The 12,782-nt window shown below is 42.3% G+C and overlaps 1 protein-coding gene across 1 annotated transcript; it reads right to left on the bottom strand.

Moving 5' to 3' along the window:
* Positions 1–1,110: 1,110 nt before the first annotated feature.
* LOC147461594 (putative pectate lyase 20) lies at positions 1,111–11,411 on the bottom strand. Its single transcript, XM_086501444.1, has 6 exons — positions 10,960–11,411; positions 6,232–6,415; positions 4,316–4,507; positions 3,064–3,320; positions 2,290–2,507; positions 1,111–1,588 (listed from the first exon to the last, which is right to left on the bottom strand). The coding sequence occupies exons 1-6, from the start codon at positions 11,380–11,382 to the stop codon at positions 1,180–1,182; spliced, it is 1,683 nt and encodes a 560-aa protein (XP_086357570.1). The 5' UTR covers positions 11,383–11,411; the 3' UTR covers positions 1,111–1,179.
* Between the last annotated feature and the right edge of the window lie 1,371 nt (positions 11,412–12,782).

Here is a 12,782-nt window from a genome sequence, read left to right as displayed (position 1 = left end):
TGTTATCGTTCATGTGTGTAGATTTTACTACGCTACCATTGACTACACGATTGGCACCATTGCCGAGGAGCTCAAACCTAAGGCAATTCACACATTATTTATTTGTTGATTATCAACCACTAGATTAGCTCCACTTGGTTGCAAAACAGGTGGATAAACGTTGAGCTATTATTGCCTTGAAGAAGAAAAAACCAATTTTGATTTGAATTTGGTTTCTCTAATTTCTTGCTAATTTGACACTAAGTACACTAATTCCAATCACTAACACACACCTTTCTCGCCCTCACACAAATAGCACTCTTATTTTGCATGTTTAGCTCCAAGACACACATGTTGGAGAGATCAAATCTCTCAAAACACACAAGCATATGTATAAAGTATCACAATGCAATTACACTTGCAAGAAAACAGGAAGAGGACATAAACCAAGAACATATCATCACAATCAGACCATTATCCATCACATGACCACTATCCATCACAAGAAGATCTAGAAAATTTCTCGTGTAGGAAAATGGAGTCTTTTCAGTGTTTTTCATACAATGCATAACATCATGAGCTTCTGCTTGAGAGGAAGTGCATACCTAGCTAGGTACGACTGGGGGCAGGGGGCCACCGGCCCCCCACCGGCCCGGCAGTCCCCAGCCGCCCAATCGTACCTAGCTAGGTATATGGTACCTCCTCACAGAATCTCATGATGTTGAGGTAAGTCACAATGTGGGGATTATTGTGAGAATTTGTCCAAAACTTCTTGTGTGCATCCCTGTATTGTATTGCAGACATTGCATACAAACCGTGACGCCTCATCCATGTGTAATTTGCCGCTACTTTTAGCATGTTGGACATCAGACATGATAGACATGGTTGATCTAAAAACATGAAATCATATCATATTAGATCCAAAATAATGAGTCTAGTTCTGATTCATGAGGACTATCAAAATCATGATTTGCAAAAACAAGGGCACTACATGTTACATATGTGTCAATACATTTATTGATTCATTGAGAGAGAGGGAGAGATAGATAGAGAGAGAGAAAATAGTTTTAGATTGAATTACATTAGCCTTTACATGAGCAATAGTCCATATATGGTATTAAAATTGGAATTTTCAAAACACAGAGTTAAGCCAAAAACCATGCAATAAAGAGATCATGTTTGGAAATCTGATTTAATTAGTCAAGAGAGGCCGGCAAAGCGAACGCATTGGTTTACTTGGGATGGGTAGAAGACGGCACCGGAGCAAGAGCGTATAAAGTTGGGGAGGGCTCGAATGTTGGGGAGGAGAGGAGGGTATGCTGCATTGGAACGGTAGGGAGGGGCCATACTCGAAGCAACCGAAGAAAGGGGTTGGCCAAACTGGTGAAATGTGGTGCCATTCAAGAGCAAGTCCTTGTATGAATATATTTGTGCTGAGCTATCAAAATTGGGTGTGAAGCTTGCTCCTGGAAACCATGGTGTCACCTCTTGCCTCCTTCCTGCTACGAAGGCATTGCTCTCTGAAAAAATTCTAGCATGTACCCTTCCTCCAATTGCATAGAATCCCCAGTTTGTATACAAATTGTTGATCACATGGCAAAAGCCCCACCTACTCCAACAAAGTCTCTCTCTCTCTCTCTCTCTCTCTCTCTCTCTCTCTCCACAAGAAGTTTTGGACAAATTCTCACAATAATTCCCACATTGTGACTTTACCTCAACATCATGAGCTTTTGTGAGGGAGGCACCGCATACCTAGCTAGGTACGATTGGGGGCAGCGGAGCGCCGGCCCGTTGGGGGGGGAGGGGCGGTGGTCCCTTGCCCGCAATCGTACCTAGCTAGGTATGCGGTGCCTCTCGAGCAGAAGCTCATGCTGTTATTCATTGTATGGAAAACACTCGAAAAAGACTCCCTTTTCCTAAATGAGAAAATTTCTAAATCTTCTTGTGCTCTCTCTCTCTCTCTCTCTCTCTATATATATATATATATATATATATATATATATTTATATGCATGCATGCATGCATGGAAATGTATGTTTGTATGTATTTGCAAGTGTGTTTAAGTGTGCATGTGTACATCTACACACACACATCCACACTTACACACATAAACATATATACATATGTATGTAGTACACACACATGCATGTGTGCGCGTGCACGTGCACGTGCGCGTGCACACACACACACACAATATGTGTGTGTGCAAGTGTGCATAAAGTATGCTTTTTATGTTGCATTATATGAATAGGCCTTCTATTTTACAAAAAATGCTAACAAAGAAGCAATAAGCATGTATGGTAATGTCACCTGCAATGCGGCATGCGTTGCATGGAATCCTTGAACCAATTGCGATAGACTGTAACACGCATATTCTTGTCAACCACATCTGAATCGGAAGCTCCTAATAGCATGTTAAAGTTTTGATTGGATAGCTTGCAGTTGGATATGGTAACATCAGTGGCCTTTTGCACCACAGAAATGAGACCTAGCTTCGCATCAAAGGATGTAATGTGATCCACCCAAACCTTACAATTGCACATCACAATCACTCCAAGAGGTTAGCTTAAAGCAATTCTTGAAAAACATCTCTCTCTCTCTCTCTCTCTCTCTCTCTCTCTCTCTCTGCATGTGCACAAGAAGGTTTGGACAGATTCTAACAATAATTCTCACATTGTGACTTACCTTAGCATCATGAGCTTCTGCGAGGGGGGCACCGCATACCTAGCTAGGTATGTGGTACCTCTCGAGCAGAAGCTCATGATGTTATGCATTGTATGAAAAACACTAAAAAAGACTCCATTTTCCTACATGAGAAAATTTCTAAATCTTCTTGTGGTGTGTGTGTGTATACATGTATGTATGTCAATAATACAAAATTGTAGTACATGTATTTGTATGGTTAAGTGTATAATATATATATGTATGTATATGTATGTGTGTATTTCTATAGAATATATATGCTATACCTCTACACCCACTCACGCACGTGCGCGTGCGCGCACACACACACACATGAATCACACAAATGTAGCCTTTGGAAGCATATTAGTGCACGGAGGATAACATAAAATTGATGATCACCTTAGTAGAGCCTGCAAAGACATGAATTGTATCACTTTCACCCATAGAATTTATTTGAAAGTTGTGCAAAATGACATTGCTCACTCCCCCAACAACAAGCATCCGACCATTAATAGTTATGTTTGCTCCACGCCCATCCACGGTTGTGGAACTCCGAATCCAAAGCATAGACTTTAGTTGAATGATCATGCTGTTAGAAAAAGTGATCCATACGCCTCGTGAGCCTCCTCCAAGTCCGACTGCATAACGCAACGATCCTGGATAACAACATTCACAAGAACTTTTGGACAAATTCTCACAATAATCCCCACATTGCGACTTACCTCAACATCATGAGCTTTTGTGACGGAGGCAGCGCATACCTAGCTAGGTACGATTGGGGGCAGGGGACCGTCGGCCCGGTGAGGGGGCCGCCTGCCCCCAATCGTGCCTAGCTAGGTATGCTGTGCCTCTCGAACAGAAGCTCATGATGTTATGCATTGTATGAAAAACACAACTTTTTATTCAGTCAAAATATGCAAAGAAAACGTAATCATGAACGATGATAAATGGAATACAAATCTGCCACACACCACTATAACCCTAAAAAAAGTCCTTCCTTTTTGTGGGCAATTGAGTTCGACAACCAAGATTTACTTAAAAATCTAGCTTATTTGATCAGGTTTATAGCTAAAGTGCGCACAATTTGATCCGGAAAAATAGTAAATTTTCAAATAAATTAAGAAAATTATAGTCCAAATTAAGAGATGTGAGTGCTTATCAACTAGGTGGGTTCACCATCACCGGATAGAGTGCCCCCTTTCTCCAAAGTTTGTGCTTGAGATCTCTAAGGAATGTTTCTTGTAAAAAAAAAGGCTTTAGATAAATATCGACCTGCTAGCCACGCTGTAGGTGAGCGTGACTGGCAGGGCCAGTAGCCCAACATTTGAGTGGGCTTGCAGAACTGTTTTGCATGTGACTAGCTACATGCCCCACTCCTTCAACGTGCCTTGTGAGCTCCAAGTGCTGGGTTCAATCTTGTCACGTCATCACGAAGGCAAGCATTTTGGTCAACCGATGTTGGCCGGTTGCAGTTGATTTGGAAACCGGCTCGGGCTGCCTTGCCACGAAGGCAAGCAATTCGATATTTAGCCATGCCAAAAAATCTCTCTTCCTCTCCCTCCCTCTCTCTCTCTCTCTCACTCACACACACACACACACACACACACACACACACACACACACACATGAGAAGAGAAGGAAAAGAGCATACCTGGTTGAGGGTGGGCGGGGTTGTCATCCGAGCGGGTAACGATGTAGGTGGGTCCGTTGGCTCCACCAGTGACGCCATAAGCAAAACCCATAGCACACATCACCAACCTCTTGCCCCTTCCACAACTCGAGAATTGGCAAGCTGTGCCATCACGTCGGCATCCTCCCCCTCCTCCTCCTCTCCTCGCCTCAGCTGATCCACAAGAAGTTTTGGACAATAATTCCCACATTGTGACTTACCTCAACATTATGAGCTTCTATGAGGGAGGCATTGCATACCTAGCTAGGTACAATTGGGGGCAGGGGGACCACCGGTCTGGTGGGGGTGTTGGTGGTCCCCTGCCCCCAATGGTACCTAGCTAGGTATGCGGTGCCTCTCGAGCAGAAGCTCATGATGTTATGCATTGTATGAAAAACAACATTGTATGAAAAACACTGAAAATCTTTAGGAAATGATTTTTTAAGTCAAAAGTTATAAATTGTTATGTATTGAGAGACATTTTTCCAAAAAATAAGAAATATTTGGGAATTTGGGCAAAATTTAAGGAGCATATTGGGAATTTTGGTAAAAGTGAAGGGCACATTGGGAAGTTTCCCCACACTTGAGGGGTATTTCTAGACTTTTAACATTACAAGGGTATTTTAGAAATTCTCATAAATTTGAGGGGTATTTTGGTGATTCTCTTGATAAATAAAAAAGGGGGTTGAACTCTTGTCCTTCCACTTAATGAACAAAAAGTTCACAGCAAGAAACCCTAGGTTTAGTGCAAATCCACCTACAAATTTTGAAATTTACCTCTAAACTCTAGGTTCAAAGGTAAGAAAACCTACCAAATTTGGAGGACTTAAGTACAGAAACCTTCAAATATAGTCAATTTACCTCTACAGTTTTCCATGTTTATGTTTTACAAGTTTTAATTAGAGAGCACTTTTTTGATCCGAGCACTACTTCAAGTTGTGTTAATAGAGGGTTTCAACTCTGACATTTTAGCACTCTAAACTCATCATTTGCATTGCTACAATGAGACAGTCATATAAAATCAGATCTTAACCATTTCTGAGAGCTAACCTATAATTACTTCCTAATGGGCTCATATGAAATAATTTAACATTCCTATCCTTGCTTGGTTGCCAGTATCAAGTGTCTTAGCCTTGGTTTTACATTATTAAAGATACGATAAGTTCAAAATACGATAAATTTTTGCAAATCAGCCATCAATTTGACACTAAAAATTGGGCTAAATACTTGTATGCAGAGGCTTTAATTAATGGCATAGAATGTGGGAGGGTTACATACATGAATTATGAAGACCCATTGGAAACATGATCAGTACTTAGTTTCTTGGTAAGAGAAATACAAAAGTGGGCTCAATGGATCAATCAATTCTCAACATGATCTTTTTATTGATAGCCAACACATACATTTTCACCACTTAATTTGGCCATTTATGAGCACAAAAACCGAGAAGTTTTAGTGATATAAGAATTTTGACAATATGAGAGAGGTCTCCTATATGGCAAGGGATACAATGGACCTCAACTTTGACAACATGCACAAAATGTAGCACATGTTGTTCTCACAACCAAGGAGCAACCATGAAGACACTTATCAATATGCTACAATAATAGCACATGAAGACACTTATCTGTATGCTACAATAACAACATAGTATGCTGCAATAATAGCACATGAAGACACTTATCTGTATGCTACAATAATAGCATAATAGCTCTCACATATTCCATATCTGTTCTCCCTATATTCTCTAAAACTAACAGTGGTAAACCAAACAAAATATTTCTTTCATAATCTTATGTAGGCCGCTATGAATTGTCACCTTGTTAAACATTAATTTAGATTTGCTGCACAATGTGCATATTTTTTTTGCAAAAAAGAAGAAGAACTCAAACACTTACTTTCTACCATAGTGTTGTCGCTACTTGGAAACTCGAGATCTGGCTCTATCAGTGTAGGATTTGCTGATGAATCCACATTAAGATTTTCTAATTTATTGAGGGAGAGACTTGCTGCTTGAAGTAAGGAAATGGCTTGCTCAAGAATGTATGACCCGGTATCCTCAAGGCTATTTGTAGTTTGTTGCTGCAAAAAGAAACCAATTTTTTTGAAAGGTAGTAAAGAGGAGAGCCTTTTATTTTTTGTCTTGAAAAATATAAATGTTAGAAAACCAAACAAAAAGATTCTCAAAGTAAACGTATTTAGACCTTTGACACCTGGGGATTCAATGGTAGTACTAGGGAGACGTCACCTGTGTGCACCAAAATTTCCTTATTTATCTCTATATAATAAGAGGATTCCCTCTGTAGAATCTACCTTTTTTTCCTTACAAACTCCCCCTAATGTACACTCAAGTGATACCATATTGTAGCCCTTAGTGATCGAATAGCTCAGGCCGCTGACCCCATCAAGGAACCCCAAGATGCATGAATACACATAAAGACTCTTATATATAGGTACCTAGACAAGCCAATTCTAAAGCCTTTAAACCCATGCTTAGCCACATCTACTTTCTCATATGGTAGAGAGGTTATCTGTCTCATGTAGCATAGACACTCCATAGATGACAGATGCATGTAGAGGGAGCATCTAATATATGCCACATCACACTTGCACCATTAATTGCCTTGCTCTTAACAAAGCATCTAATATATGCTGCAATCACCCCCGGGGGATTCACTAGTAGTACTAGGAAGACATCACCTGCGTGCACCAAAACTGCCATTTTACCCCCTATGTACGGTACCCTCCTTTTGTAAAATCTACCTTTTTGGCCTCATAAACCCCCCTATTGTACACTCACGGACACCATACGGTAATCCTTAGTGAAGACCCCGGGCAATCACCCTTACACCATTCATTGACTTGCTCGTAATAGAGCACTAGCTCAAGGATCCCCACCATAGTGGACTAGGCACACCATTATTCATGTGTCTATCCATAATTTTGGGGACACTCTTTATTTAGAAAACTATCATACCATCATGACTCCGTTGTGATTGGCAACACATTGGTCGAACTCCACGGAGAAATAGTGGAGGTAGAGTTGACCTTGTATGCAAAGAGAAATCCTGAGCAACAAGACATGCCAATTTTAGGGAAGCCTTCTCTATCATCAACCACATTGTCACTTTGTATTTCTTGTAGGCGCAAAAGAAATGCCTACCAAAGAGTTTCCGGTTTTAGACAATCCTTCTCTACCATCAACCACATCGTCACTTTGTATTGCTTGAAGGCCTAAAAGAGACTACTACATTGCTACTTCGTGAATTTACAAAAAGTCTTTGACATAGTCCTATGAAAACATATCTTCTAGCACTTGTAGACACTTGCTAGCATATTTCTGTGAAGCAATTGCTAGCATATTCCTGTGAAGCAAGGGTGCCCACATTCACCTACTTTGATTGGTCTCTACATCAACGAGATATCAAAGTACATTCTTCACATCATAGGCGTAGGTATGGATCTAGCAGGTACTCTTATTCATATTATGCTATAAGGAGGCTATCACTTGATGATATTGTCCTGATCTCTTAGTCATAGGAGGGACTAAAACTCCATTTATAGGCCTTGGATGAGTTTTTCACCCTGAGAGGACTCATAATGAACCTTGCAAAGACCAAGGTTCTAATTTTCCATGCGTTTAGACAAACAAAGAGCCGATCCCTATTCACACTAACTAGGGCGAGTCAAGGTGGTAGACTCATATGTATACCTTGGGGATTACTTTCACAACCAATACAGGACACTTCTCCATGGAAAGCACAACAAGGGACAAAATCACTAGAGGGTATTCTACGATAGCAATTCTAGAGTGTCATTGCCATTGGGCACACTATCCATGTGAGTGGAGTTAACCACACTACCCATGACATTATCAAAGTGGAGCTAACCACATTACCCATGTGAGTGGAGGCTCTATTTCAGACAATTTGCTTTGTCTAGAGATTGAAGAAGCTACAGAGGATAGAGTATCACATAGAGCTCTTGATGCATGTGGACATTTGGTAGTGGTTTAGAGTGGAGCTAACCACACTGCCCATGTGAGTGGAGGCTCTATTTCAGCTAATTTACTTTTTCTAGAGGTTGAAGAAGCTACACAGGATAGAGTATCACATAGAGCTCTTGATGCATGTGGGCAATTGGTAGTGGTAGGTGAGCGTAAATCATGGTATGCACATATAGCACATATTGGTTCAACACACATGATCTAGATATAGAGCAACTCCCACCATTTCAGTACCTCTTCAATACGATCCAAACTTACCATTCATACACTGTTCACATAGTGACTAGAACCAGATTCTCATGTAGAAGATCTCTAGGAGTTGTACATCTAAGAGATATGGATTACACCCAAATAGCCTCTTCCATTGATGATGCAGTAATACTACAGAGAGCTCTTCATGACTACTCTAGACGATGGTTTCATTCAACGGCTATGATATGCCACATAGTGCTAGAGTGGCGATTGAATAGTCTAGAGTGTCATCTAGCAATTAGAGTTTGAGATTGGGTGGGCAACACATTCACAAAAATGTTAGGAAATGCATGTATCATGTGGAGGTGGGGTGGAGGAGTACGAGGAGCACTTTGTATGTCGTTTCTAGCATATCAGCGCATGAAGGCCTGATATACAACTCAATTCACACTTAGAGTTCTATTGGAGTATCGGAGTTAAGAGACCAAGATAGCTAGGTTGCTTCTTACTAGAGATGAGCTATACATTTAGAGATATATAGAGACTCTCCTTCAATCACCCACATCCACCAATGGAGGACGACAACACAACTTATGAATTTCTTTCAATGAGTTTCCCTAGTCCCACCTAGTAACATTTGGAGAGGGGTCACCCTACTACATGATGAGTTATCGGAGTACGTAGATGCCTTAAGAGGAGAAGGACACTAGGCCAAGAAAGCACATCATAAGGCCATCTGAGAAATTTGATTACGAAATAAGCAGACAAGACAAAGTGAGGTAGAGTTAGCTTTTTTAGACCCTGCTATTAGGCTGTACGGGCGAGGCTACGGGGAATCTTCACTCCCTACCCACATATGTACTCCCTATGTTTGCCATAGTACAACCCCTTTTTGGTACTAGTTCGAGCTCGCTAGTATTTTGGATATCATGGTCATACTCCCCTAGGTATATAGCTCCACATTTGCTACAGTTAGAGCTCCATCCCCTTCATCCCTCATACATTTTTACACATCCACATTTTGACTTGTTTTATTCCGAAGTAGGTTCTTTTAAAGCCCTTGTCCTGTTCTCTGGATACCTAGATGCCACCCATGTACTACCCTCGTTACTATATGGCACGGCTCTGGCCAGGGGGGATCTAGGGCCCAAATTTGGGGATGCGAGGCGGCTTTAATCTCGGCCGTCGGATCACGCAGTGAACTGTGGGTGAACTCGAGGTGCACTAGGTGTGCACTAGGGGTGAACTCGAGGCAAAAATGGTGCCTTCGAGTGAACTCACCCACCTCGCGGGGTGTGGGTCGAACCTGGGACGTTTCGGTTGTCACACGAATGTCCTACCACCACGCTAGCGCGCGTTCCTGTCCATGTTGGCATGGCACATGATCATACCCTAGTTTAGGCGCCCCTAGTTCACCCTTAGTTCACCCACCCCTAGTTCACCACGCGATCTGACGACTGAGATTAAAGCCGCTTCGCCCCCCCAACTTTGGGCCCTAGATCCCCTCTGACCCAGAGCCGTGCCACGAGGATGTACTACCTTCGGCTTGTCGAGACTTTAACAATGCTTTCTTTCTTTTCTCTCTCAAAAATGTGTTAATTAACAGCCCATTTCTGCCAAGTGTACACATATTTAGCCTCTCAGGATTGTTTAGATAGTGTTAAAGAAAAAAGTTTTCTTATATTACAACCACATTGTTAAACCAAAAAAGAACGTTTCTTAAATACAATGTTAAAAACGTCTCTCTTCTTCTCTCTCACATTCTCCTTCGCCCGGTAAGGCTATTGACCATGGAGGAGATTAATGAGATATGCCAGCGACCGATGCTAGATCATTTGTGGTCTGTGATTTAGCTATCCCACCTAGCTGCTTAGATCACACCTAGCTGTTTTTCGGATTCCATAGCATTTTATTTTGTCATTTTTGTTACTCTGACTTTGTATTAGATCCACCACAGCATTGTAACTTTCTGGTCTCATAGGTCATTCTAGCCTTCTGAAGATGCTAATATCTATACTATATATTAAGGAGACCGGTTTTTCAATGCCACGTGTCGCAATTTTTTTTATCCGGCTATAGTGAGGACAGTGCGCACGCAAGGGGGGAGAGAGAAAGAGAGAGAGGCGGCCGAAGGTCGCCGGCCACACTAGTAACATTTCATTTCATTTCATTTCTCTTTCTTTCTCTCCGTATCAAATCCTCAGGTCACAGCAAATCCTCAGGTCATAGCATGCCTTGAGTTCAAGACTCGTCCGATCAGACTTCCGACTTCCTACGATCCCCTCTCTCTCTCTCTCTCTCCCCCCCCCCCTTTCAAGGTTCCAACTATGATTGTAATTTTTTGGTCTCATTTCATATCTATCTCTCTCTCTCTCTCTCTCTCTCTCTCTCTCATATTATCGATGGTGCAGCAGGGACATGAAATTACAGAGGCGGAGGCAGCTTGTTGATCAGCGAGGGCAGCTTGGCAAGCGGATAGGGCAGAAGAAGCGGCGTCGATCTGACGGGCGGCCTGGGAGGCGAGCTCCTGCAGCAGGAGCCCTTCCACGGAATTCAAAACCACAGAGATCTCAGACAAGCGGGGAGGGCTGCAACTACCAGCAGCTGAAGCGCCTCCATCGCCACCTGTGTTATTGGCAATGGCCCCGCTACCCTGCTGAGCCCACCTCTGCAGCAGCTGCTTCGTTCGCTCGACCTTCTCTATGACATCTTCATGAAGAGCTTGTCTTTCTGGTGCTGCGTCTGTATAAGTTGCGTTGATGAGTGCCGTCATCGCCCCTTCTAACTCCGCTTCTTCTGCGCTTACCTTGACCTTCATCGCCTGCACGTAAATATGGTTTCCGCTTAGCATCAAGTGCAGTAGTAGTATGAGCGTCGCTATCATTATGAGTCTCTTCACCTCCATTGCCTCTCTCTCTCTCTCTCTCTCTCACCCGGCCTTCATTATATACCTTGTGACGCTCTAAAGCCTTCAAGAGCAGCCCAAAAGCCATTTGGATTTGGCACGTTTTGTGCCTAAAATGGGTCAGACCTGCCCTTAGAGGGGGCTTCCACGGCACTAGGTAATTTGAAAATCTCAAAATGTTCATTGCGACCTTTTATTGCATTTTGTATATATATATATAGAGAGAGAGAGAGAGAGAGAGAGAGAGAGAGAGAGTCCTAAATGGGATGGGCAAAGAGGGGGGGATGAATTTTTTTTGTATTTCAGATATTACCGCGATTATTGTCACTCATACTATCACATATATTATCGCGACTATTATCGATTTAATTGCCATGTTTATTATCGAACCACACTTTAGCGCTTAAACATTCAAATTTTGGTGTTTCCTTCTATTTTTTTTGTGAATAAAAATTAAGAACATTATTTAAAATTTAAAAAAAATCCGTTTTACTCTAGATATTATGGCGAGCTCTTTTCAGGCTTGCCACGTGGCACAAGGAGGAGGAAACAAGGCTTCAAGTGATGGGCATAGCTGATCAGCCGCCTCCAGCTGAAGGTGGGAGCTGATGGGGTCGCAACAGGTAGCTGAAGAGGCACGGAGTTGAGGTAGCCGAATAGGCCGCAATCCAACTCCCCTCGCCATTGCTGCAATGAGAGAGAGAGAGAGAGAGAGAGAGAGAGAGAGAGAGAGAGAGAGAGAGAGAGCTGCTATCCGATTGAGCTGACACAGAGAGAGAGAGCTGTGTCACTATATACATGTGGTAGTGATGTGTGTGAACACACTAGGACTGCCGGGGCATTTTTTCCCTCTTTAGGAGGTTTTTTTCCCCGTGCATTGTATATACACCTATTACTCTAGGGCTATCTATCTTTCCATTGCGCACTAAGTAATACACTCTCTATTGTGTGCCTTGAGCTTCCTTCGTCTTCTCCAAGCTGTGTGTGTTTTTCTGCAGCCCTAATTCCAACAATTAGTATCAGAGCACGTTGCGTCCTCCTAGCTTAGTCATCAGCAACTCCAGCATACGCCTGCTCACTTTCTCCGATTTCTGTGAGCTTCGACGAGCGTTCACAGGTCGACAAAAATTTCGGGTGAGTTCGTAGAGTTGAGTTTGCTCAGATTTTTGATTCGGGCTCATTTCGACCTCTGTTTCCACTATAGCTAGATCTGCACAGGCAATTTTCATCATTCTGTGCAGAACTTTTATCAGCACCAATTACTGTACAACATGTTCCATATAGTCTACTCCGGGTTGTGCTATATAGCGCGTGCTGGTCTCACTCAATTTCTCCTCACTTCGGGC

Source organism: Adiantum capillus-veneris, chromosome 3, assembly GCF_014529385.1.
Source record: "Adiantum capillus-veneris isolate H3 chromosome 3, ASM1452938v2, whole genome shotgun sequence".
In the NCBI taxonomy this organism is placed as follows: Eukaryota; Viridiplantae; Streptophyta; class Polypodiopsida; order Polypodiales; family Pteridaceae; genus Adiantum; species Adiantum capillus-veneris.
Note: the sequence above shows the minus strand (reverse complement) of the source record. Positions and strands in the feature narration are given on the sequence as shown.